This window comes from Alexandromys fortis, unplaced genomic scaffold, assembly GCF_014885135.2.
Source record: "Alexandromys fortis isolate MF-2015 unplaced genomic scaffold, M_Fortis_MF-2015_v1.1 scaffold_39, whole genome shotgun sequence".
NCBI lineage: Eukaryota > Metazoa > Chordata > Mammalia > Rodentia > Cricetidae > Alexandromys > Alexandromys fortis.
Genome location: NW_026067918.1, coordinates 13,325,217 through 13,350,903, shown reverse-complemented (window position 1 = coordinate 13,350,903; position 25,687 = coordinate 13,325,217). Strand labels below are relative to the sequence as shown.

General features: G+C 51.0%; 1 protein-coding gene across 1 annotated transcript in view; it reads right to left on the bottom strand.

Moving 5' to 3' along the window:
* The window catches only part of Aspscr1 (ASPSCR1 tether for SLC2A4, UBX domain containing), a 37,962-nt gene extending 14,850 nt beyond the window's left edge, over positions 1-23,112 (bottom strand). Inside the window, exons 1-7 of the mRNA XM_050140093.1 lie at positions 22,939-23,112; positions 21,939-21,994; positions 18,912-19,026; positions 17,749-17,849; positions 9,113-9,170; positions 7,491-7,564; positions 6,768-7,194 (exon numbers count right to left, since the gene is read on the bottom strand). Of these exons, the coding sequence (XP_049996050.1) occupies positions 6,768-7,194; positions 7,491-7,564; positions 9,113-9,170; positions 17,749-17,849; positions 18,912-19,026; positions 21,939-21,994; positions 22,939-23,040 (933 nt within the window). The 5' untranslated portion in view covers positions 23,041-23,112. The remainder of the gene's footprint in view (positions 1-6,767; positions 7,195-7,490; positions 7,565-9,112; positions 9,171-17,748; positions 17,850-18,911; positions 19,027-21,938; positions 21,995-22,938) is intronic.
* Between the last annotated feature and the right edge of the window lie 2,575 nt (positions 23,113-25,687).

Genomic DNA, 25,687 nt, shown 5'->3' with positions numbered 1-25,687 from the left:
GTCATGAAAAGTCCTCAGAGCCACGGGCCGAGAGGCCTCAACAGGACCAAGGCACACAGCACACCTCCCATAGTGACGGGCACAGAGCTCAGCAGGACACAGGGAGGTCTGGCCTCAGTACACGGTCCCCTTGGCAGCACACACAGGAAACAAGGCGGGATGCAAGGATTAGCCATAAAGATAAACTCATCATCAGATGAAGTGCTCTCCAAGAAGTGGGAAGATTGGGGCTTTTTTTTTGGTTTGTTTGTTTTTATCAAATAAAGCTCAGTCGGGCAGTGGTGGCACACGCCTTTAATCCCAGCACTTGGACGGCAGAGACAGCTGGATCTCTGTGTGTTCGAGGCCAGCCTGGTCTACAAGAGCTAGTTCTAGGAAAGGCTCCAAAACTACAGAGAAACTGTCTTTAAAAACTAACTAAATAAATAAACAAATAAGTAAATAAGATAAAGCTCCACGGACAGGAAAATCACCAAATGAAAGAGTCACTCTCACCCAGCTTACAAGGGGACTGTCAGTATCCTAACACCAGCACAAGATTTTGGAAAGGACGGTAAGTACTACAAGCAGGTCTGCCTCTGCGCCAGCTACGCTGTTTCCAGCTACGCTGTTCCTCCAATGTCCCACACTGGGCACTTTTGGTCTCCAGCCTGCATTAGGGCTGCCGTGGCCTCACCTACCTCCTCCGAAGCCCACAGGTGCCTTGATCATCTCACTCTGCACGGATGCTGAGGAGTGGAGGCTTAGGCAGCCTGACAGTGGGGCTCTACATGTGGTTAGAGGATGCCACCAGACAGAACCCAGGCAGGGACAGCAGGACAAGTCAGGGCCCCAAGAGGCCACTCCATGATGCCATGCGACTACTCACATCACATCGGTTATCTGCACCGCTGACCTCCCAAGACGGATGTCCCTCTTTTGTAACCACTACTACGTCTGAGAGTCAGGGCACAACTGTTGGCTCTTGTGTAGCACAGCCACAGATCATCCTGGAGCAGAGCTGTGCCCAGCAGCCACGGCAGTAAAAAAGCAGCAATGCCTCTGTGGCAATGGGCAGTAGGGGCTGCTGTTTGAGAGAGGAGGAGTCACAAGACCCTCTCCTGGCAGTCCACCATCCCACTGTAGTGAAGTCTTGAGAGGCGTTAAGAGTATACAGAAGGTGGAATGTTAAGAGAAACTGGGACTCCACTGAAGCAGCTCCCATAGCTGACCCATGCTGGGGTGGAACGTTTCTGTGATACAATCGCTCTCCCATATGTAACCCTTCACCGAGGGGCTTGGAAGGACTCATCCCTTTGTTCAGGGCTATATATGGGATGGATAAACTGCTCTACACACTCCCCAGGAAAGGTCACACAACATCAGGGCACAGACAGGGACCACCCCAGTTAATATCAAATACTTTGATTCCCAGGCTGGACAAAGAATGAAAAAGAGAAAAAAAAAAAAAAAAAAAAAAAACCAGCCTGTTGCCCCTATGACTACAAATGCAAAGGTGGAAAATAAACAGTTAAACTTATATGTGGCTGAAAATGAAACACATCACTGGCAATTAGCCCTAAAAGCAAGAATGACTTGACCCACATTTACCCCAAATCTCAAGTGTGAGGGCTGAAGAAGTTAGTACTCAAAGACCCACCATCAATGCAGAAAAAACTGCCTGAAAGCCAGGCATAGTGGCTCACGCCTTTAATCCCAGAACTCAGGAGACAGAGGCAGGTGGGATCTCTGTGAGTTTGAAGCCAGCCTGGTCTACAGAGTGAGTTCCAGGACAGGCAACATTACACAGAGAGACTCCTTCTCAAAAAATCGAAAAAGAGGGGGCTGGAGAGATGGCTCAGTGGTTAAGAGCATCGCCTGCTCTTCCAAAGGTCCTGAGTTCAATTCCCAGCAACCACATGGTGGCTTACAACCATCTATAATAAGGTCTGGTGCCCTCTTCTGGCCTGCAGGCATACACACAGATAGACTATTGTATACCAAATAAATAAATAAATATTTTTAAAAAAATCGAAAAAGAAAAAGGCCACCTGTAGACCTCAGCACCTATATCTGAAAAGAAACATCTTAGAAAACTCAGGAGTAACGCTCTTACCTTGAGAAAGGTTGTTAACAGTGGAACCATAGAATGTTCCCCTAGGCCAAGGCAAGGCTTCCATTATGACTGCCATGACTCAAAGAACACCAGAGACTAGAGACAAAATGGACTTGACACATAAGAAACAGTCCAAGGGGGCCACGGAGACCCCAAAAGAAATGCAGACAGACTTCTTGAACATTATTAATAAAGGGGCCATCTGTGATAGTGTAGCAGGAACTCTGATACTATTCAGCACACCACAAAAAATAATCTCAAGTGTCCAAGTCCTACATTAAAAGACAGAACAAGACAACTGCACAGAAGAAAATGTGACGTCCACAGCCGAGGTGACACAGCAATAAGGAGACAGTTCTCCCCAAAGTAAACAGAAACCCAACAGAGCTCCACCAATGTCCAATAGCACTTTCTCAGGAACTTGGCTAACACCCTGAAAACTATTTGAAAGGATAAAGCCCTTGAAGAGACATGTCACTTTTGGCAAAGGGAGGCAAGAGGAGACTTGCTCTGGCAACCATTCCAAGATGAGCGGCAGTAAGAACCAGCAGGGAGCCACTGGGGGGGGGACCAGCAGCCTGGATGTCACTGAGACTGAGCAAGTAGGAAGCTGTGTAGCTGAAGACGGCTTTGGGAAACCGGTTAGAACAAAACACTCAATGGAAACCCAGCAAATTCTATCTCATACTCTGTACACAGGACCAAAATTAATCCATGGAGTCAAAGGAAACAAAGCCAAAAACATCACCTGATAACTCTGAAAGCACAAAGATCAAGAACAAAGGTTCCACAGGCCCGAGCAACTAGATCTGGACTTGCTATGCAATAAAGGACACCACCAGCGGGGAAGAGACAGAAATCTTTAATAAATAAATAAAAAATAAATAAATAAAGGACACCACCAGAGGGGAAGAGACAGAAATCTTTAATACATAAAGAAAGAAAGAAAGAAAGAAAGAAAGAAAGAAAGAAAGAAAGAAAGAAAGAAAGAAAGAAAGAAAGGACACCACCACCACATCACAACCGACATGTCAGACTCTGCAGAGCGGCTGAGGACACCCACAGTCACAGTCACACAGACTCAGTTACACCCCGGCATATCAGACTCAGCAGAGCGGCTGGGGACACCCACAGCGCGAAAGCAAAGCTCAAGTGCCAAGAACTCGCGGAGGGTGTATTCAACCACAATGACCAAAGATAAAGCGGTAGGGGGACACAACTCTAAGCACTCAGGAGTCAAGAGTGTTCACTGCTCTTGTAAAAGACCTAAGTTTGATTCTCAGCACCCATGTCTAACAGCTTACAACCACCTACAATTCAGCTCCAGAGGATCCAGTGCCCTCTTCTGGGCTCATGGGTGCTTACTCAAAATGCACATACACACAAACACATATATACACAATGACAAATAAAATATAAGCCAGGCGGTGGCGACACACGCCTTTAATCCCTGCACTCGAGAGGCAGTGGCAGGCGGATCTCTGTGAGTTCGAGGCCAGCCTGGTCTACAGAGCAAGTTCCAGGACAGGCTCCAAAGCTACAAAGAAACTCTGTCTCAAAAAACCCACAAATAATAATAATAATAATAATAGTAGATAGATAGATAGATAGATAGATAGATAGATAGATAGATAGATAGATGATGGATGGATAGATGGATAGATAGATGGACAGATAGATGGATGGATGGATGGATGGATGGATGGGTAAAATATAGCTTTAACAGACATACAAACTCACTCTACCCTCATCTCCTTGGCAACTGTTAGATGTAGCCAACAGCCCAAGCCACTGAGGAGTTATAAGACTGCAGGTTGGCGTAAACCATGTCAAGATATTGTCAGCATCCAAAGTGTGTAGGATCATATCACAGAGTGTACATACATCAATCACAGGAAGGAACCCTTCCCCCCCCCCAAAAAAAAAAACCACACAGGATGCTGGAGAAAGCCAAAGTAGGGAAGAGAGGGCTAAAGAGGCAAAGTGCAGAAGGTACAAAGGCAGTGGACAACCCCAGGAGACTCCCTCCCTAACGCTAGGTGAGGTCTTTGTCATTATCTGTGTCCAACCCAGAGCAAACCTGAATAAAAACCATGGGCCTAGATGGTGGAGATGCGCCCTGTCAGCCTGTCTCCACGTTACATAACAACAGTATAACAGCAGCCCTGCGGTGTCTTAGCACCACCGGGAAAGGGGGCACAGTAAGAGCAGGGCTACTCTGGAGAGAGTGTGGACATGTCTACACCTGTGTTCCAGACTGGGTCCAGGGTCTGGGTCTGAGGACCAGGAAGCTGCCTTGCTATGATATCCCAGGCAGGAAACTCATATCAAGTCAAGTTTGGTGGCACTTGAATGGATGAAACAGGAGTGTCATAAATTCAAGGTCACCCTGCCTACTTGCTCAAGAGCCATCTCAAAAAGGAAAAACAAAGGCACTAAGGAGAAGCCTTAGTGGTTATGGCACTCACTCAGCAAGCATGATGGGATCTCAGGTCTCCAGGACCCACATAAAATGCCAGGTGTGACACACGTTTTTAATCCCAGCACTCAGGAGGCAGAGGTAGGCGGAGCTCTGAGTTCAAGACCAGCCTGATCTACAGAATGAGTTTTAGGACAGCCAAGGCTTTACAGAGAAACCCTGTCTTTGACCGGGGGAAGGGGGAGTGTCACCAGGGGGGTATGACAGCCCAACTATAATTCCAGTCTCCAATGGCAGAGACAGGGATCTCCAGAGTAATCTAGGTAGATTGAGAAACCCTGACTCAATGAATCAGGTGGCAAATCGATCAACGTTGACTCCAGACATCCACTCAGGCTTTCACAAGCCTGAGTACACAAGTGCCTACCTAGTCATAGCACACCCATACCATGCACACTTGTGCCTATGTACTTACAAAACATGCATTCATACATGTGCACACATGAAAAAATAGCTGGGTGTGGTAGCACATACCATAAATCCCAGGTTTCGGGAGGCAGAGATAGGGATAGCTCTCTGAGTGAAGTGACCAACTTCATCAACATGGCAAGTTCATACCAGCCAGGGCTACACAATAAGACCTTATCTTTAACAAACAATAATTCTAGCTGGGTGGTGATAGCACACACCTTTAGTCCCAATACTCGGAAGGCAGATCTCTGTACATTCAAGGGCAGCCTGGTCTACAGACCGAGTTCCAGGACAGCCAAGGCTACATAGAGAAACCCAGTCATTAAAAAACAAAACAAAACCCCCCAAAAATAGTAATATGAAAATTTTTAGGAAAATAAATAAATAAATAATCCTGTCTCTAAAACAGCTGTCTTCCTTTAGGAAGCCAAACACAAGGCTCTAGGCCATGGCCACCTCATAGCCTGGCCCAGAGATAACTTCAGGCAATGTATTAGCCAGAGAAAGACCCTCTCCAGCCCTACACAAGAAACCACAGGTCTTGAGAATGAAGTCGTGCTTGGCTGGACTCTGGAAGACTGGGCCCTTCTTAGGACAAGCCTGTGACGGAGCTGAGCTGACAGTCCAGGAATGCATCTAAGGAAACCTTCAGTGGAATTTTACTCATATAGGGCGCTCTGGGGTTGCCCAGAGGACCTAAGGACAAGCAAATGCCACACCTGGAACAGGAAGTGTGTGCAGATGGGAACACTCACGGCACTCCTCTTTCCAAGAAGTCAGTGGGAGCTTCTGTCTAAGCTACAGAGTTTTAAATATGAGCCAAACAGAAAACTACACTAGCTTTGAGGGCAGGAACACAATGTCCTCCTGCTGAACAGGGCCATCAGCCAATGCGGGGAAGACAGAGGGACTGGACACTGACGTGGCATGGACCACATGGTGCAAAGGTAGTCTCTGGTATGAGCGCCACCACAGGCTGGGAAAGGTGCTCACAAGGCCACATCCTAGCCCTTCAACTGTCCATTAAGAGTGATTCAGAAGTATTCTTCCAGTCTTTGAGTGGTAGCAGGAATAATTCACTACCAGCATGGTCTGATAAAGAGAACCATGGACAAAGATGGAAACAGACTTAAGATAAAGAGCTCCGCCGGGCACGGTGGTGCACCCTTCCATTCCCTCTGTTCAAGTCCAGCCTGGACTACACAGAAAGACCCTGTCTCAAAAAAAACAAAAACAGGAAAAAACGATAAAGAACTGTTTTGCAAAACTAATGAAATGGCCGTGTGCTGCAATGGGAACCCAGCACAGCAGCGAGCTCGTCCTCAAGAAAGCCCACCAGACAGGAAGCAGCGCTGCGCAAGTCGTTCTAGTGTAAACTTTCCAGGAGGCTATGGACATCCCGATCCATCCACTTTCTCTGCCTTTCTTACACAATCCACTCCTACCTAACAGTCACCATCTATGCCTCAAACCCGCTGCCCAGCAACAGGAAGAAGCCAGGCCTGGGATAACCAATGCTCAGTGCACTGTCGCCTTATCCAAGCCTCTCAACCAGGCAGAAGGTGGGCTGCTGTTCTCAGCCACCCTTTCGAACCTTCTGGGTGGCACAAGCATGCTGGTGCTGATATGGGCAGGTTCACTGCTCCACACGTGTAAATGGGAAGCCCAGACAGAATAGCCCTGTTCCCAGGAGATGCCTGCAAACCTATGGCCACCATAGCCAGAATGGCCAGCATTCAGTTTTGGTCGGGAGAAAGCCCTGGGGCTCAGTCTACTTCTTACCGGTTCAAGCTCCTGCTGGGGCTCCTCACCAGGCTTTGACTTCTTGGGCTTGGAAGGGCCCCCAGGGCCAGAGAAAGACTTGGGTGACTTGGCAGATGATGTCAGAGATCGAAGGGACCCAGAAGGGCCCCCCAGCCGCTGACCCCCACCAGAGAAGGGAACAAACGGGGCGGATGCAGACTCCTTTGTGCTTTGCTTTGCCCGAGCATCTGCTGTCTTCGGGCCACTCTCAAGGCTGCTCCCTGAGGTGCCTACATCACCCTGATGGTTCAGGTCTCCCCTGCTGAACTCCCCAGAGTTCAAAGGAAGCAAGGGGCTGCTAGATGCCTGGTCAGCTGACATGGAAGAGGTTGGACTTCCTGGGGGCTTGCTCCTGACGGCGACGGGCTCCTGTTTGCCCGTGGTGTCAGACTGCTTTATGACAAACCTGGGAGAAGCAAAAAAGTGAGTCTAACACCATAGAGTGGTCCTTTCCTCCTTCAGGGTCCCTTCTGAAATCCACTTCTCTCTCCAGAGGAGAAAAGAGAAGAAGGCTGGGAGGAGTGGTCCCTGCAGGCAAATGTGGGCACTGAGCACCAAGAGGGCAGTACCACCCACACTCCTAACCCCAGTTCCCATATCTCCCCATCCAGGACCTCCACCTCCGCCTCTGAAGGGCTGGAATTACAGGCACGGGCCACACCTAGCTCCCTTCCCCACGCCTAGAGACTCCAATGCCCCTACCTGATGGTGGCACTGCCACCCGTGAGGCCCAGGGACTGCAGCGTCGTCCTCTGCAGGGCAGCTCTACCGGTCACCTGCAGAAAACAAAGGACACACAGGCCCCCAGCTGGATCCTTCCCTACTGAGCCCTGGTTGGTCAAATCCCCCAGGGAAATCCCCAAGGTCTGTGTGCAGCTGGTCTGAAGCTGGTGAGGACCCGCTGACCGTCTGTCTCCTCGGCTGTGCACTGAGCCCACTGTGTCTAGAGAGAGCAGACTAACTGAGGATGTCCAGCAACCCAGAATCCCATGCTCAGGGACAGGAGACTGAAGACTCACAGATGACTCCTTGGCCAGCATCAGACTGCAGGCCCCATCCTCCCAACGACTCCCTGAGCTCCAGCTTCCACAGCTGCCACTGGCCAGCATTTCCACTGGGCCCCCAGTACCTTTGTAAATTCTTAACCTGTCGTAGCCCCAGGCCACCAAACTCCAGTGGGCATCGTGACCCTTGACAACAATGGGCAAGAGGCAGCAGGCAATCTGACCCTGGGGACTCCAGACATACAAGTCCCTTGCATCAGGTCCTTCTCAGTACCACACAGGTGTCTACCAGGCCACAAAGAGAGTCCACCCTGTCTGGTAGACCGAAGGAAAGGTGGTGGCACCCACTCTTCAAAACTCTTTGAGCTGTAGGAGCCTCAAATCAGAAAGCAGGGCCTGACCGGGATAATAGAGCCCTGTCGGCACACCATCTGTCTGTGGCAATGGCTCCGCCATCGCCAGCCTCAGCTACTTCAGAAACACTGCCCAGTCTGTCTAGGTCCTCCCCTCTCCCAAGTCACTTCTGACAACTTGGTTCAGGGCAGAGGGCTCAGGCAAGACTGGCCACACCCACTGAACCAATGCTGGCCCTCTGAGGAGCTGTCCACAAGGGCAGACAGCCATGCATAGCATGAGACCCAGAGTATGTGGCCAGGCAGGATGATCAGGCTGGGATCTCTGAGGCCCCGTGGTCCATCTCTTCACAGGAAGAGTGTGGTCAGAGCAGCCTCCCTCACCCTTCACAGTTCCCCATGCCCCACATGGCCTTGGGGTGAGTAATCTCAAATGGGGATAACAGAGAAAGTCCTGTCCCACCCCAGGGCCTTCCTGAGGACCCGCAGAAACTGCATGCCTTTGCCTAAGCCAGGACAAGGCACTGGGCCAGGGAAGAAACAAAAAGCCCCTGTGAGGTCAGGGGACCCGGGCTAGGAGGGTCCTCGCGGTGGCGGGCGGGGCTGGCGGGCCGGCCCAGCCTCACTGCCAGCTTTGCCTGCGCCACGCTGCACTCGGTTTTGAGAAAGATCAAAACATGGAGCAAAGCAAATATTTACTAGAATGAAACCACTTTTGTGACTCTCCGGCTTTGAGAGAAGCTGAAAAAACAAACAGGGCACTGAGGGAGGTTTCAGGAGCAGCCCAGGCGGCCGCAGTCGGCTTCCAGTGGAGCCGGCTGTTCCGCTTTTTTCCCCAGAACACATCATGCTTTCAGGAGCTGTTGCTCCCGCCACTGCTTTGAAGACTCAAGTCAGTGAGGTTTCCAGGTTGGAAAGTGGGCTGGGCTGCGGGAGTGCAGGAGAGCAATCGATGGCCAACACCTACCTCATCCCTCATGTACACACAGATGGGGGTCCTCTCCCCCAGCTGCTGCAGACGCTCCCTGTAAAAAGAATAAAGAAAACATCATGACTTCAGGGCCCCTAACCCAGCATCTTGGAAATTGTAGGGATCCAGGCTCAGGGCCTGAGACCTCTGGAAGCCAGGCCCAGCCTTTCTAACTTTCTCTTATATCCTCCCATAACCTCCGGAAGGAAGCCGCCAAGGGCTGCACGGAGTCCCAAGAGCAGCCTCAATCATCAGCACAGGGCCAAAGATTCCTCCTAACCCCTCCAGCCAAAAGGCCACCACACGACATGAGCCTGAAGGAGAAAACCCCAAGCAGTCCGGAGGGTCCTGAGTTTGGAGCTGACACCAAGAGCAGCTCAGAACACAGATCCATTCAGCAGACTGCAAGCAGCCTAGATTCCCAAGGCTATACACACTGCCATGAACTAGTCCATGAGCCCAGACCCCAGAGGAACAGTAGGACCGAGGGAGGGGAGCAGTCTCCCAGAAGGGCTAGAGAGTTCTCGACCCACAGGCAATTTGAAATAATGGCTGACAGCTTGGGACTTGACCCAGTGTCCCAAGGACTGGACTGCACTGGATTCCACCGTGTCCTCGCTGGAAAGCACAAGGGTCCCATTTGTGCCTGGACACAGAGAGTGGGAGTACTGCCCTTTATGAAGCACAACCAGATGTCTACAGGGTTGGCTCCCAAGGTGAGTTACCTGAAACAGACAGTCACACACAGCACTCAGCTCCCCTGACAAGCTGAGGCCAGGCAGAGAGCACCCCAGACAGATGACAGACACAGCAGTCACTACCCCCACTCTCCACTCTCTAACATCTCTATCGATCTCACCACCTCTCAAACAATGCCCTGAGGGCCAAGCACTTGGCCCCTTTCTCTTTTCTCCACATATCGCCACTATGCACATGGAACCCCAAGGAGCACCCAGAGAGCACTGGCTGGACCCAAGCACAGTAAGTCACACACATGCACATACGCACACACACCTTGTGCTGACACACAAAATAACTAGTCAGGTCCTGAGCATCTCCTCTGCCAGTGCCCATGACAAAGGGACAGGATTAGTTTCCCATCGAGAGGTCCCATCTCAGACCTCAGTGAAAACACTTTCCAAAGGGACAGGGAGAAGCTGGGCCTGTGGGCAAGGACCACACCGCAGCCAGGTCTCATGGCCATCATGGCCCAGACAATGAGCAGAGTCACGAGGAACCGAGCCAGTGGCCAGAAGTCAGGAAGCAAGGATTAGGACAGTGTTGGCTTGGACAGGGCAGGGCAGGGAGAGGTAGAAGCCAGCATGTGAGGAGCCTAGATATAAGACACATGTTCAAGACGGATTCCTCGTTTGGAAACCGTGATCAACCCCAAGTGCTCAAAGGACTTTGGGGCACACATGTGCCAAACATAGCTCCATTGGGTCAGGGCCACAGGTATGAACCTGGCATTGGTGAAAAAAACAAAATAAACAAACAAACCCAAGCTTTAGCACAGGACTGAGTTTCAGACCCATAGCCCACAGCAAGGACAGCAGACAAGCAGATGAGCATTTGAGCCCAAGCCCACTAGACCTCTGCAGCCTGTGTGTCACTTTGGTACTCAGGTGCTCAGCTCTGGGGTTGCCCTGCTGTGTCCTCACACTCCTGGAGAGTTGCCCTTCCTGACAAGGCCCGCACTGTTGCTTCACCTGTCGACAACAGAGGCTGAGGAGACCACAAAGCCCACCCTGCAAGCCAGGCTTCCGACTCAGAGGATGTGTACGACATGTGGGTATCCTCTCACACGAGTCACTGTGTCCCTGGACTGGGACTACCCTTCCTGGCCCAAGACGACAGGCTACAGAACAAAGGTACAGACTGGGAAGGAAGACAAGAGCACTAAGAGACACACAACACACTCCTGCAAGAAGGCCATTCTGCCTGGTCACCTGACCCTGAATACCCAAACTAACAGCAAGGGGATAGTCAGTGCAGTATCCCTCTGGGAGCCCTTACCTGGGTATTAAAGGATAACAAACCACAGATGGGGACAGAGCCCAACATCAAGTTATCAGACAGCGGCCAGCTTGGATGTGCAGCTTCTCCAGAGCAAGCAGCGGGCGGATCAGATTCCCTCGTGCAGTCTGAGAGGAGCAGTGTGTAAACATGCCATGTGGCCACAGGCCCAGGAAGGGGCAGCCAAAATAGCTTCCAGGCCTGCCACCCCTGCCTAGCAAGCAGAGCTGCCAGTCCTGCTGGTGGGACTGGAAGACATCCCCTCATACACTAGTGGGGACACCATCACGCCCCACAGACTTCACAGGTCTACCCTTTCCCCCCCAGGCTAGACTGAGCCACAGGACATCAAGCTCTAGAGGAGAAATGTACCACAGGGGAGAGGGTGGCTAACGGCATCTATGGAGCCTGCTCACCCACATGAGAGATGCCACTGCTGTTGGCTTCAGAAGCATGCCTCACCCACCACAAAGCTCATCGTCCCCTCGGGGTGGAGAGTCTGGGTATTTGGGGCTCAGCTCCTAGTGAGAGCACTATATGTTGGGGACAAGCACTGTCTACAATGTGTGTGTACGTCATCTGTTCAGACCTCACTAACACAGGACAGTGTTAACATCAGTGCTGCCAATGAAAGCCTGGCACTACCATGTCCCCAAATACAAGAACGACACACAGGTAGTATGGCTTCTGGTTTAGGTGCCCTCTGAGGGTGAAGTCAAGTCGTTAGAGCACAAGATACCAGTGCCCAGTGCCAGGTGACAGTGGAGCCCACTGGTACCAAATCTACCCTGAATATGGCCACAGGGCTTGACCTCAGAGCCCCAGAAGTGCTGTGCTCACCCAGTCTTCTCCACGTGTCATACCCTGTGGACCCCCCCCCCCCAAATCACCCAGCTCTCCTGAGAATTGTAGCTAATCACTCAAGAGCTGAGGGGGACAGAGAAAGGGCTTGGGCTACGTAGGACAGGTGCAGAGAAGAGGACCCAGTGAGGGCGAGTCCCCTCTGCACTGAGTTCATGACACTTACAAAACAAACAAACAAACAAACAAACAAATCACCACCCTGTTGCCTGGGGGCGCAGACAGGCAGAGTCTGAACCTGGAGTGTTCCAAAGCACACCCTTCAGTTCACGTCCTCCCAGCCCCTCACACCTCCTCTCCTCTGTCTTACTCAACACTTCCTGCTGGCCACTTGCCTGATGTGGCCTGCTAGACTAGCCCTACTGACTACACACCCATGCGGGCTCAGTGGATAGCCGCAGGACCTCCGGACATGTGGTAAATTCTGACTCACAGCAGGAGGCCTGGGTCACGCTACAAAGAAAGCCCCACACATTCTTAATCTCCACTCCTATAGCCTTTGGACACTCATGTTTCCATTTGTGTCTTGCCCAACCACTGGACGGTGCTCCAGCATACAACCCTAAAGCAAGCATGGGCACATCTGGGTGGCCAGTGATCACCAGACATCAGAGTCAGCGACCAGAGAAGTAGACAGCAGGTCTGGCTAGTGCTTGAGGCAGCAACTAGGGCTGGCCGGAGCTCTAAGTAAGATTCTCAAATTTCAACAATTTCATTCCAGGTCTGTAAATACGGCTCAGCAGTTAAGAGTGCTGTTGCTCTAGCAGAGGCCCTGGATTGAGTTCCCAGCACCCACATGGTGGCTCACAAGTATCTGTTAACTGCAGTTCCAGGGAAGTTATGGATGATGCCATCTATAACATCCAGCTATGTGTATGTATACCAAGCACACATATATACATACATACATATATACACATATATGCAGACAAAAACATGAAAACTAGAAATAAGCAAATCTTCAAGCCAGGCATGGCAGTGTGAGCCTTTAATCCCAGCACTCAGGAGGCAGAGGCAGGAGAAAGCAGGCAGATTCTCAGTTCAAGGCTAGCCTGGTCTAGAGTGAGTTCCAGGATGGCCAGGGTTACACAGAGAATTCCTGTCTCAAAAAAAAAAAAAAAGATCCTCAAAAGCCTCTAATCATAAATAACCTAATTTTCAACTGATTACATGTTCAAAGGATAACATTCTTTGTTGTTGTTGTTGTTTTTCAACACAGGGTTTCACTATGCTGTGTAGACCTGGCTGTCCCGGATCTCACTCTGAATTCACAGAGCTCCACCTCTGCCTCTGCCTCCCAAGTGCATACACCACCACCACCTTTAAAAGGTAACATTTTAGATGTACTTAAACTTATCAATCAAGTTAATTACATTTCTTTTTACTTTTTCATTACTATAGTTTCTATAGCTCTGGGTTATGTCCATGACCAGCACACGTGGCCTACAAGGCATCCCCAGTGGTCTGCGTGGGGGTGGCTCAGACCAGAAAGAACCACTTTCCAAAGCTATGCTACTTCCAGTCCAGAAAGCCACCCAGTGCCCCCCAAACAAATATACACAAAGCATGCTTTATATTCGCTATGACAGCCTCAGTGCCCAATCTCTGGCACTCCCGTGGGCATTCAAGGAAGCATCAAGGAGGTGGAGACCTAGAGCCTTGGACTCCCCACTTGGAACTTGCTTTGCATCATATGCACTGATGAACCTGTCCCTGCTACACAGTCCCTGCCCTCACTGTGACACTGAAATGCACCTACCATGGGGCATGAGCGGGCAGCAGCTCAGGTCTCAAAGTTCAGAACTGGAATTCATGGGTGTCTTACCTCTTGGTCCAGTGATTCTATCTCTGAGTTTATCCTGAGGGAGGAAGCAGGATGGCAGGGAGCTGAGTGGTCCACTCTAGCTCTGCCTGTGCAGGCCACACAATGAGGAGCAGGGCCTGTCAGCACAGGTACACACATCAGGCAGATGAATGGAGGCCACGGCCACTCAACAGAGACAGCATGCAGGAAGGGACACTGAGGATCTTCAGCAAAGTATTTACGGCAATCGCAAACAAACAAGAAAGACAACAGAAGACAGCATGCAAACATTCAGTAGTCTGAGGCAAGAAGACTCTGTATCCAAGGCCAGCCTAGGCTACAGAGTAAGTTCAAGGGCAGCCTGGGCAAACAAGTGAAACCCTGTCTCAAAAAGTAAAAGGAGTGGGCAGTGAGATGGCTTAGACAGGAAAATGCTTGCCACATAAAATGAATATCTAAGTCCAGATGCCACATGAAAAAGCTGGGCCTAGGGGTAAAACCTGTAATACCAATGCCAGGAGGCAAACACAGGAAGGTCCCTGGGGCTTACTGGCCAGCCAATCCACCTGAATTGGCAAGTGTACATACACATGCTGAGTAAAAAGTGAAGAGTGGGCTAAGGATATAATTAGTGGTAGAACACAGGCCTAGCATGCACAAAGCCCTAGGTTCAATCCATAATATCATGAGAAAGCTGGGCATAAATCACTCCCTATCCAATACTCCATGTTTAAAAAGTATCTGTAATATCCACGGGCAGACATGCTAACTGTCATGGGTCCAGAGGCATTGACCTCAGGGCTGCACAGTCTCCTGAATCACACTACTATCTGTGTCTCCAACTGCACTCATGGCAAGAGTGAACACAGGGACACAAGTATGTTCTCCCACCCCTTCCAGTTCCATCAGCCCCTCACCAATAGGCAACCTAAAATACTCTGGGCCATTTCATCTTCATTCTCCTGTGATGACAGACACGCAGTAAAGAAGAAGCAGCCCTCCACTTTTGGTGTCTTGATCCTGCAATGAGCCTAGGGGGACACCTAAGAACATCGCCTTGGCCCTAAGGCATTTTCTCTGGACCTTGAGTCTTTCCAAACACCTTTCCTATAGCTATTTTGTTTATCTGTACCCACCCCTTGCTCCTTTGAGGAAAACTGCCCCAGGACCCCAGCAGGAAGTCTGTAGTCTCCTTTCTTGGAGACCAGCAGTTTCTTTCAGAGATGTCAGAGTAAACTTGGGCCCTTTCACATCCAGGGCTGTCTGTTCTACCCTCACTCTTCTGTGACCCCCTGGCAAGAGAAAGAATTCTAGCACAAGCAGATCTGGAAGGCACTGCTCTGTCCCTATCAGGGGTTCTGGCCTGTGCCCCCCGGGAAGGGAACAGAATCATTTCCATGCCCAGGCTGCATTTCACGGCATCCCTTGATAAGGGTCCTTGGCCTACTGTGGGTCTACACAAGCCTCTCAGTCAGGGACACTGATCTTCAGTTCTGCAAAGTGCTCTGTTGCCGCCAGGCTCAGTGTGGAGCCTCTATCCTCTGGACTGTTTGTAGTGAGTACCCTGGCACAGAAGACCGGCAACCCAACTGACCCTGAGTGCTCTGCCCTCTGCCCTCCATTGATATGGAGCTTCTAACCCCGAAGAAATGAGCTTCAAGCCGCCCGGTCCGAGCATTAGCCCAGGTCTGCAATAGCCCAGGTCTGCAATAGCCCAGGTCTGCAATAGCCCAGGTCTGCAATAGCCCAGGTCTGCAATAGCCCAGGTCTGCAATAGCCCAGGTCTGCAATAGCCCAGGTCTGCAATAGCCCAGGTCTGCAATAGCCCAGGTCTGCATTAGCCCAGGTCTGCAATAGCCCAGGTCTGCAATAGCCCAGGTCTGCAATAGCCCAGGTCTGCAATAGCCCAGGTCTGCAATAGCCCAGGTCTGCAATAGCCCAGGTCTGCATTAGCCCAGGTCTGCAATAGCCCAGGTCTGCAATAGCCCAGGTCTGCAATAGCCCAGGTCTGCATTAGCCCAGGTCTGCAATAGCCCAGGTCTGCATTAGCCCAGGTCTGCATTAGCCCAGGTCTGCAATAGCCCAGGTCTGCATTAGCCCAGGTCTGCATTAACCCAGGTCTGCAATAGCCCAGGTCTGCAATAGCCCAGGTCTGCAATAGCCCAGGTCTGCAATAGCCCAGGTCTGCAATAGCCCAGGTCTGCAATAGCCCAGGTCTGCATTAGCCCAGGTCTGCAATAGCCCAGGTCTGCATTAGCCCAGGTCTGCATTAGCCCCATTCTCCCATGCTGTCAGTCAATACCCACAGCCACCAGGGGAGGAGCCCACGGAGCTGCAGCAGGACTCCAGTCAGGTGACCTGCCTAACTGCCAGTCATCCGGCCAGCCTGTCTTCCTGTCTTCTTCGTCCCCTGTTTTAGGAGGCACGGTCATGCTATATAGCCCAAATTGGTCAGTAACTCACTGTGTAACCCAGGATGGCCTCAAACTCACAAGCCTTCTGCCTCAGTGTCCTGAATTATGGACAGAAGCCATGCCTAGCATTAGAATGTGCTTTGTGTATGTGTGCCCTCATGCACATACATGCTCCCCACTGAACTAAATCCACAGCCCGAGTGACCCTTTTTAGCCAGCTGTGTCTGCGATCTCACCAGCACTCTAAGGACATGACAAGTCTTGGAGTTCCTGTCCCACACAGCCACCAACTCTCCCCGGCCATCACATGACCTCATATTTACATAGCTGCTCACATCTAACTTCAACTCAATTATTCCTTAAATAATTAACTTATTCCTATCTTATGTGCATTGGTGTTTGCCCAAATATATGTCTGTGTGAGGGTGTCGGGTCCCCTGGAACTGGAGTTACAGACAGTCATGAGCTACCGTCAGGTATCGGGAACTGAACTCAGGTCCTCTGGAAGAGTAGCCAGTGCTCTTAACCAGTGAATCATCTCTCCAGCCCCCTTAATTCATTCTTAAATCTACTTTAGACCTGGCTTCAATTCCCACTGGGGCTGCTGACACCAGTGTCTTAGAGAAGGGAACCTGTAGACCTCGTACCGCACTCACTGGGACAGCTTGGCATTTCCTGTCCACCGCAGTCAAGTGCTGCTACAGCCAGGCACACTTCACCCGTGGGGCCACCGTGGGCACCAGATCCAGAGTCGCACTCCCACACACACAGAGCACTGTGCCAGGCCACATCTCGCTGCACCAAACACATTAGCCTACTTTGTCCACACACAGCCATGGCTCAAATGAGGGCACAGACCTAGGAAGGGCAGCGACTCACCTACAGTCATACAGCAAATACTACTCCTTCTAGCATGCTTGTCAGACTTGTGGCGGGGTATCTGTGTGTGTGCGCGCACACCTTTATTCCCACTACTCGGGAGGCAGAGGGAAGCCAATCTCTGAGTTCAAGGCCAGCCTGGTCTACAGAGCAAGTTCCAGGACAGTCAGAGCTACACAAAGAAACCCTGTCTTGAAGGAAAAAAAAAGCAACAATAACAAAAACAGACAGACTCCTGTCCCACAGAGCACACTTAAACACTATTTACACACTTCAGAATAGCGTTTGCACTATTAACAACAAGAACTACAGACGCATATCAGAACTCTTTGTATAAAGCAATGTCACAGCAACAAGCTCATTCTAACCAAGGATCCTCAAAACACAGATCTTACATAGGCATTGGGAGACATTTCATTTCCCTTTGCAGTTCATCAGTCCTTGGGATCTTTTGAGTCCTGACAAAGATGGAGGAACACCTTTGCTCTCTTTGGAGGACAAAAGGCCAGCGGGCCTGGAAGCTGAGCTGCCAAGACCTTCAATGGAGCACCTCCATTCAATCAGGACTGCAAAAGCCAGAGCCAGAAGCACAGTGTGGGTTTCAGACCTCTGCCAGGAGGGGGCGGGAAAGAGCCTGGGATCTGCCTGCCAGAGCTCACCTGGTCTGTACAAAATGGCTGAGGAGCTCCCAGAGTGTCTGGCGGGAACAAAAAGTGTCCTGCAACCTGGAGCCATCATCCAGCTGTAATGCAATTCGAACCTGGAGAGGTGAGAGGTTAGCCCCGAATTAGGAAGAAACACACTATCCCAGCAGACCCAGATTCCCAGAGCCAGGCCCTCCCCACCTCCTGGACACAAATGCCGAGGAGGAGGGGTGTGATGCCTGAGGGGGCTTCCCAGGAGGGCTGCATCACCAATCAAAGGCTGCACATCAGTGAGCCATCACGGAAACGCCCCCTTTACCACTACCCCCAGCCACAGACAGCACCGGTTCAGCCTCTCTGGGAGCCCAAAGATGAGCTGCTTCCCGACCCAGCCCCCAGCATCCTGTGAGATGTCCCCAACTTCAGGGCAGACTACTGCACACACAGCACAGAGGACTGATACCTGGAGTTTTCTAAGTTTCTGCTTATTACGGAGCACACCACTTTTGTATGTCTCATAGCAACCGTACCTTCAACGAGGAACACATGAGCTACAACCCCCTCCAGCAGTACTCCTCACCCTTCCTAATGCTGCAACTCATCAACACAGTTCCTCACGTGGTGCTGACCCACAACCATAAAACTATTCCATTGTTACTTCATGACCACAAATTGCCACTGTTATGAATCATAATGTAAATATATAATATGCAGGACATCTAGTATGTGACCCCTGTGAAAGGGTCACCTGATTCCCCAAGGGGTTGCAGCTGCTCTAGATCATGTCAGCAGGTGGGCAAAGCTGCAGCTGAGGCCCAGCAGGAGCTCTTAGGAGGCTGAGAAGCAAGTGTCCTTAGGGCAATTCAGGATCTCTGATCAGAAACATCCAGCTGGTACAGTGTTACCAACAAACCCAAAACACAAAAACACACACACACAAAAACCACCTGCATAAGGGAGAAAATTTTCACTCCCAGTCCTGAGTTATTCAAGCAGAAAATGTAGCTTTGTCTTAACTGAGGGAGAATGGACCTCAGGACTTGTCTCGACCTCCAGCAGACCCATAGGCAAAGCTTCAGCACTGCTCCCCTTCAGCCCACGGCGGTGCCATCCCCTGCTCCACAAGGCCGGCAGAGGCAGAGGGGCAGTGCCACTGGGCTTCACAGCTGGACACCTACCATGTTCTCAGGCCCCTCGCGGCTCCGGGACACAGGCACCATCTCCAGCTTGGCATTGTTAGGCAGGTTGGCAAATCTCCATTGGAGAGAGAGGTCGAGCACAGTCCTCTGAAACCTGCACAACAGACACAAGCACAGACGTCCCTGAGGACGCAGCCCCTGCCGACTGCTCCCTCAGCTCTCAGAGCTTTAGAGAGGCACAGGACTGGCAGGGATACAGAGGGGAATACAAGAGGATGAGCCTATCCACAGGTGAGGGTGGTACCTAGAGATACTGCAGCAGATGCTGGCCTGAGAGCTGACCCTCAGGAATGTCTAATATGCCTAATATGCATGAGGCCCTGGGTTCAATCACCAGCACTGTACAACCCTGGAATGGTAGGATTGCATGCCTGTAACCCCAGTACTAAGACACAGAAGGATCAGATCATCTTGAGTATGTAGAGAATTGGAGGCCAGCCTGGACTTTTGGAAACCTTGACCCGTAAAAATCCCTATGTGATGGGTGACAGCCAGCTGGTAACGGAAGAGAACTGACTTCAGCAACCGTCCTGACCTCCACAGGCACGCTTGGCATGCATGGACCATACACAATTATGTATAAAATAAGGAGAAAAAAGAAAGTTGTCTCAAGCAAGACCAATAAAATTCCACCTAAGAATCCTGTCGTTCCATTTGCCAGTGTTGCTCTGGCTCAGGAAATATATCCCAGTCCACCACTCCGCCTGCTGCTACCCAGAGAAGCACGAAACAAGCACAGGAGGGTGACAGCCCAGTCCGATGTCCTTACAGAAATTCAGAGTGAAACCAGGCAAGATACAAAGTCACATTAGCCATCGCCTCTCTGCCTTACACCATGAGGGGTTAGTGTGCAGGGAGGCTCTAAGGGCTTGTAGGGGCTTCAGACGTATGGCTTCTCAGAAGCACCCAATGACCAACAGATCTAGAAGCATCAGTGGAGACTCAGACATTATCTTGGAAGCAGCCTCCAAGATGTTTGCCCTTTCCAGAGAGCTCAGCCCAAAACTGGAGAGTCAATGACAGTTCAGGACACACAAAGGCGACTCCTGGATCTGGTACATGGCTCCTGGCAACACAGTATGAGTCACCAGGAGGCTATTACCTGCCCCTTGGATGAGAAGAACAGGCAAGAAGGGAGAGAAGCTTGGTCAATGCCATCCCTGGGGAAAGAGCCTACCCAGCTGCCTTCCTAACCTTGTTCCTTCTCATCCCAAGACTCTCCAGGAATGAGAACAACTATCCAGCCTACAGCTCCCACACCGCACAAAGTGGAACAGCCTTGCCTAGAGGACGTGCATGGGCCACCTGAGGACTATGGAGGACAACTGGGCTCAGACTCCGACTCTGTTCTAATGAACATTTAGGAGGAAACTACAGAATTAGATAGATACATCTGTGCGGAATTTGAATATATCATTTATCGCCAACCACTTTTGAATACAGAAAGTGACTAGCCCCACATTTTAAACTCAAGACGCTGTTGGGAATAGCAGTTTTGGCGACTGTGACCTATTTATAAAGTCCAAGGGTGTTTGGAAGAACTGAGAATGAGCCAGGTGTGGGAGCAACACCTTTAATCCCAATACTCAGGAGGTAAAAGCAGGAGGATCTCTGTGAGCTCAAAGCCAGCCTGCCTGTCTCGCAAAAGAAAAAGAAACCAGAGAAACAAAAGCAGAACTAAGAAGGAGACACTGTTGACCCCGGTCCTCAGCACAGCTCAAAACTGCAAGCTGCCATAGGCCTGCAAGCTGACAGCGACGGGCAGAGAGAAGGCCCCTCACTATGTTCACTGCCGGGCACCAGCCAGGGCAGCAGCAGCACTTCTTAAACAAATTACAGCCAGTGAATGGAAAGGAGAGGCCGGGACAAAGTGTTGTAGAGGAACTGACTCAAATTATAGTCATTACTCCAACCAGACACCATGGATCATGGGCAGGTTAAGGGAACAGCGCTGGCACAAGGCTTTGTGGCAGGGTATCCTGGCCACTCGGGGCACATGCTCCGTGACTGTGAGATGACCAGAATGGAAGCTGGAGCCTGGAACCGCCTGATGCAGGTACCTTTTCAAAGAAATGTCTTCCTAGAAAGCTCAGAATGCAGTGTGGAAAAGGTCAGGAGAACAAGGCTGTGAAAACAGGTCTCTCTCTCCAAGGGGAAACACCATGCATGAAATGCGCCCTCCTGCGTCCTCAGCCCTGAGGACCTGTTGGAGGGCCTGCCCCTTTCTTTGTATCAGAGCCCCCCACCCCCTGCGGAGAATCAGACGGGAAGAACTACAGTGGGGAGGATGACAGTCCCTTCACAGGTTTCTACCCATTTCTGCGCGACCATGTCTTTGCACTAAGACCCCACCAGGAACTTACATACTCAAATGAACTAAAATCCTACACTGTAGGGTTAGAAGTGCTCCCCAAAAGATACATCATTGTCCCTGCCCCTAAAAACCTGTGGGCATGACCTTATTTGGTACAAATATTGATTTTTTTTTTAAAAATATTTATTATGTATACAATGCTCTGCCTGCATATCAGACAAGGACATCAAATCTCATTACAGATGGTTGTGAGCCACCATGTGGTTGCTGGCAATTGAACTCAGGTCCTCTGGAAGAACAGTCAGTGCTCTTAGCCTCTGAGCCACCTCTCCAGCCCCGGTACAGGTATTTCTTGGTATTAAGGGAGGAAATCACCTAACCAGAGGACCCTCCACTCAGTGACTTGTGTCCTCACAGCAGAGCAAGAGATGGCAGAAACTGTAATGATGCAATCACAAGCCAAAGAACACCTGGACAGCCAGAAGCTGAAAGAAATAAGAACACCTCTCCCTTAGAACATTCTGAGTATAGTCATACTGACACTTAGATTCTAGATTTTGCCTTCTGAACTGGATAAGAATAAACTTCTTTTAAACTACCCAAGGGGGCTTTTCCAAAGCAGAGACAGTTTGTGTGTTGAGAAAAGGACCAGATGGATTGAGAAGCCCACAGCTGAGCCTGAGTAAACTCACTTCAGATCGTATTCACTGGGGTTGAAGTCCTGCCGTCGGCATGTGTCCTCCAGTACCTAGGGGACGAATGGACAGTAAAACCTATGTGGACCAGAGAACTCATATGGCAGGTACACAGGCCAGCCCACCAAACATCCCACTCAACAAGGCTTAGCAAACCGTACCTAAAAATTCTGTCAGGTTTCCCCTTCCTACTGGGGACTCCTTCCTGACTTACTCCCCAAAGTGTGGCACAGCCTGTCCATCCCTGATCCCACATTCTGGGTTCTAGGTGGGGACTAACCGCCTTACAGGGACTACTTTGTATCTCTTGTCTCACTCTGGGGCCTGGCATCCTCTGTGCAGATGCTGCATGACCCAAATCTTCTCTGCATGAGCCCAACTCCAAATGGGTCCTGCCAGAGGGTTGTGGGGCTGTATTAGGTACTATAGAGCCTCATTTTTGAACTGTGTTCCCCACTCTGTGGGCTCCTGACCCAGATCTGAATAGTATGCGCTTTTGCAACCTAACAACAGAGGTTCAAGAAACAGGTGTGTGATTCATAGGAGGTCACAAGCAGCGACAGTCAAAAGCAGTGAATGACTTAGCAAAATTCACTTCCGGGCCCACGGACGAGGCCGATCCAGGGTTCGGAGGGACGCCCCTGAGCGGAGCAGGCAGGGACGCCCCTCTTCCCGGTGAACGAGGAAGCTGAATTCGGAGAAGCGCCGAAGACGCCGGGTCTCCAGCAGCATTGCCTGGGGGTGAGGTCCCCAGCCGCCCCGGAGATCAAGAAAGGCGCCTCCGAGCATCACGCCCCGCCCCCGGGACCCAGACACAGAATGGGGCGGGCAGCCGCGCGAAAGGCACCGATTGGCTGCCTCAAGCACCGCCCACCAGGGCCCGGCTCCGCCCCGCAGCCCCGGGAGCAACCGCAGGGGCGGGCCCGGGCGCGGCCACCTCGGGCCCTCCGCCCGTCCACCCGTCCGCCCGTTCCCCCACCCGAGCCGGCGGCCGCACCTGCAGCAGTACGGTGCTCGGCGTCACCTTCACCGTGTGGCGCCGCCCGTTTGGGGCCAGCACCGACACCGCGGAGCCCCCGCCGCCCGCCGGGGCCGCCATCTTCCGCTCACGTGACCGCGGCCGGCTCGCCTCAAACTACTTTATCCGCAACAGCCGGGACGCACGGCCACGCGGCCTCGGGGGCGGGGCCGACTGGAGCCCCGCCCCAGACTCCGCCCCCGGCGCCCGGTCACGTCCTCGGCTCTGCCTCCCTGCGGAGCAGGCGGGCGCACTGGTCCCTATGGCGTCGCCTAAAGGGCTCTTTGGTACGGGAGGCGCACACTGCGGCCAGGGGCACTGTCCATCCCGCGCCCATGGTCCCAGGATCCGTCACGCTCTGGAGACTGCCTGCAAGAAAGCCGCGTTGCCTGCGGCCAGCCTGGGGTCCTGCAAGCCACCTGTCTGCCACCGAGTCCTAGATATACCCACACCATAGTTGGCCCTCTTTGTACCCACTCCGATGAGCGCTGGTTCTTCCTCCCTCAGCTTCTCAGATGCCCCTGTGATCATCATTTTCACCTGGTGAAAATGATGCTGTGCTGGTCTTCGCCAAGTGTGGTGGCTAGCACTTGGGAGGCAGAGACAAGCTGACCCCTGAGTTCCAAGTCAGGCTGGTCTACAAAGCAAGTTCCAGGACAGCCACGGGTACACAAACCCTGACTTGAAGCACTAATAATAATAATTAGCTACATTTATGCAATTTTTATTGTGTATATGTGAAAGATGGGGTACAGGGGTGCCATGGTACTTGTGTGGATGTTAGAGAACTTGACAGGGTCTGTTCTCTCCTTCCGCCTTGTGGATCTAAGGGATAGAAGTCAGGTTCACAGACTGTGGAGCCGTCTTGCTGATTGCAGGCCCTCTCTTGACTTTCCACCCTGACTGAAATGCTTGTGGTCCTTGGAAATGTAAAGACCTCTAAATCTGAGAGTGGAGAAATTAGCACACACCCCAGAAACACTGGCTGGGCCCCATTTTTTTATTTGGACTCGGGTGTCTGGTGAACTGACTTCCCCTGGCAGAGTCCCATGCTGAGCAAAGGTTACCAAGGAACCCACCGCAGCCCTGAGGTGCCAGATCAGGACCGTAGCTGGTCTCATGGTTCAGACTGCAAAGGCCAGATCTGGAAAAAGCAGTCACCCTGATTCTCCAGCCAGGGACCAGCTTCAGTCCCCAACACAAGAGCTTCATTTGTATGTGTGTGTGTGTCCCCCACACTATCCTCCCCCTTCCCGCACCCGATACCCTAGGCTCAGCTGAATCTTAAATGTCATTCTGAACCACAGCTCAGCTGCCTAGCTCCGGTTTTGCCACATGTCCATCCATAGGCTTGATTACCTCCACCTGCTCCACAGTGTCCTGTCAGAGTTCAGGTACAGACTCTGGAGGACCATGTGTGTGCAAACATTAGCCCTTGCTTAAGCTTGCGACACCTGTGTGTGGGTGCTGGCATGCCTTCATATATAAATGATACATCTGTGTCACACCTGTATATCGGCAAGCGTGAGGAAAAGTGTGACCCTCTATACGTCCTTGTACATGAGGAGAAGAATGTGACCGTCTGTATGTTCTGTGCAACCTCAGACCTTCACTGAGCCTCTCACTGTGCCTAATCCGCTTGGTAAATTTCTCTTGATTTTTTTTTTTTTTTTTGAGAAACTAGCGGGGTTTTTTTTGTTGTTGTTGTTTGTTTGTTTTTTTTTTTTAAAGAAACTCAAGCCTGTTTTCTTTCAACTGTTCCACAGTTAGAATCCCCTTGCAGCACATTTTGAGGAGGAGGAGGTGGCAAAGATGGCAAGACCATCATGAGAGGCAGGGCATCAGTTTGTCCTGAAAGTGAATGTGTGAAATTTGACCACTTACCTGGTCAAGTTAAGGTCAGAGTCCTCCATGATCAAGGTCCCATGTTCCTGGTGGAGTAAATAAGTCAGCTCTGGGCTAATTCTTTAGGACTACAAATGTCGTGTTTTTCAAACTTATTTACGAAGCAGTTTTAGCATCAATTGAGAAATGAGCTCTTTTTATTCGGTTTCTTGACAGTTGTCCTGGCTAGTTTCATAAGAACTTGACCACAAGCTAGAGTCATCTGAAAGATGGGGATCTCAGCTGAGAGAATCTCCATAAGATCCAGCTGTAGGGCATGTTCTTAATTAGTCCCTGATGGGGGAGCACAGCCCATATTGGATGGTTCTACTCCTGGGCTGTGGTCCTCGCTTCTATAAGAAAGCAGGCTGAGCAAACCATGAGGAGCAAGCCAGTAAGCAGCACCCCTCCTGCAGGGACAGTCAGGTTCCTGCCCAGTTTGTGTTTCTGTCTTGCCTTCTTCAACGATGAACTATGATATAGAAGTATAAGCCACATAAACCCTTTCCTCCCCAGCTTGCTTTTTGGTCATGGTGTTTCATCGCAGCAATAGAAACCTGAATTAAGACAACAATATTGGAGCTTTATTGCAGAACTTCACACATACCACACAAATGCTCTGCCCCTCACCAACAGCCCCAATTCATTTATTTTGTTTTTTAATACAGTCTTGCCAAGTTGCCCAATTTGACCTCAAATTTTTGATCCTCCTGCTTCAGCCTCCCAAGTAACTGGGATTACAGGCTCATTTTAACATTTATGGCTGCAAAAATCATGACTCTTCAACTTACCATTCTACCTTCATAAGAGCTTTTCCATTAAGAAACACTGTACTGATATGGGA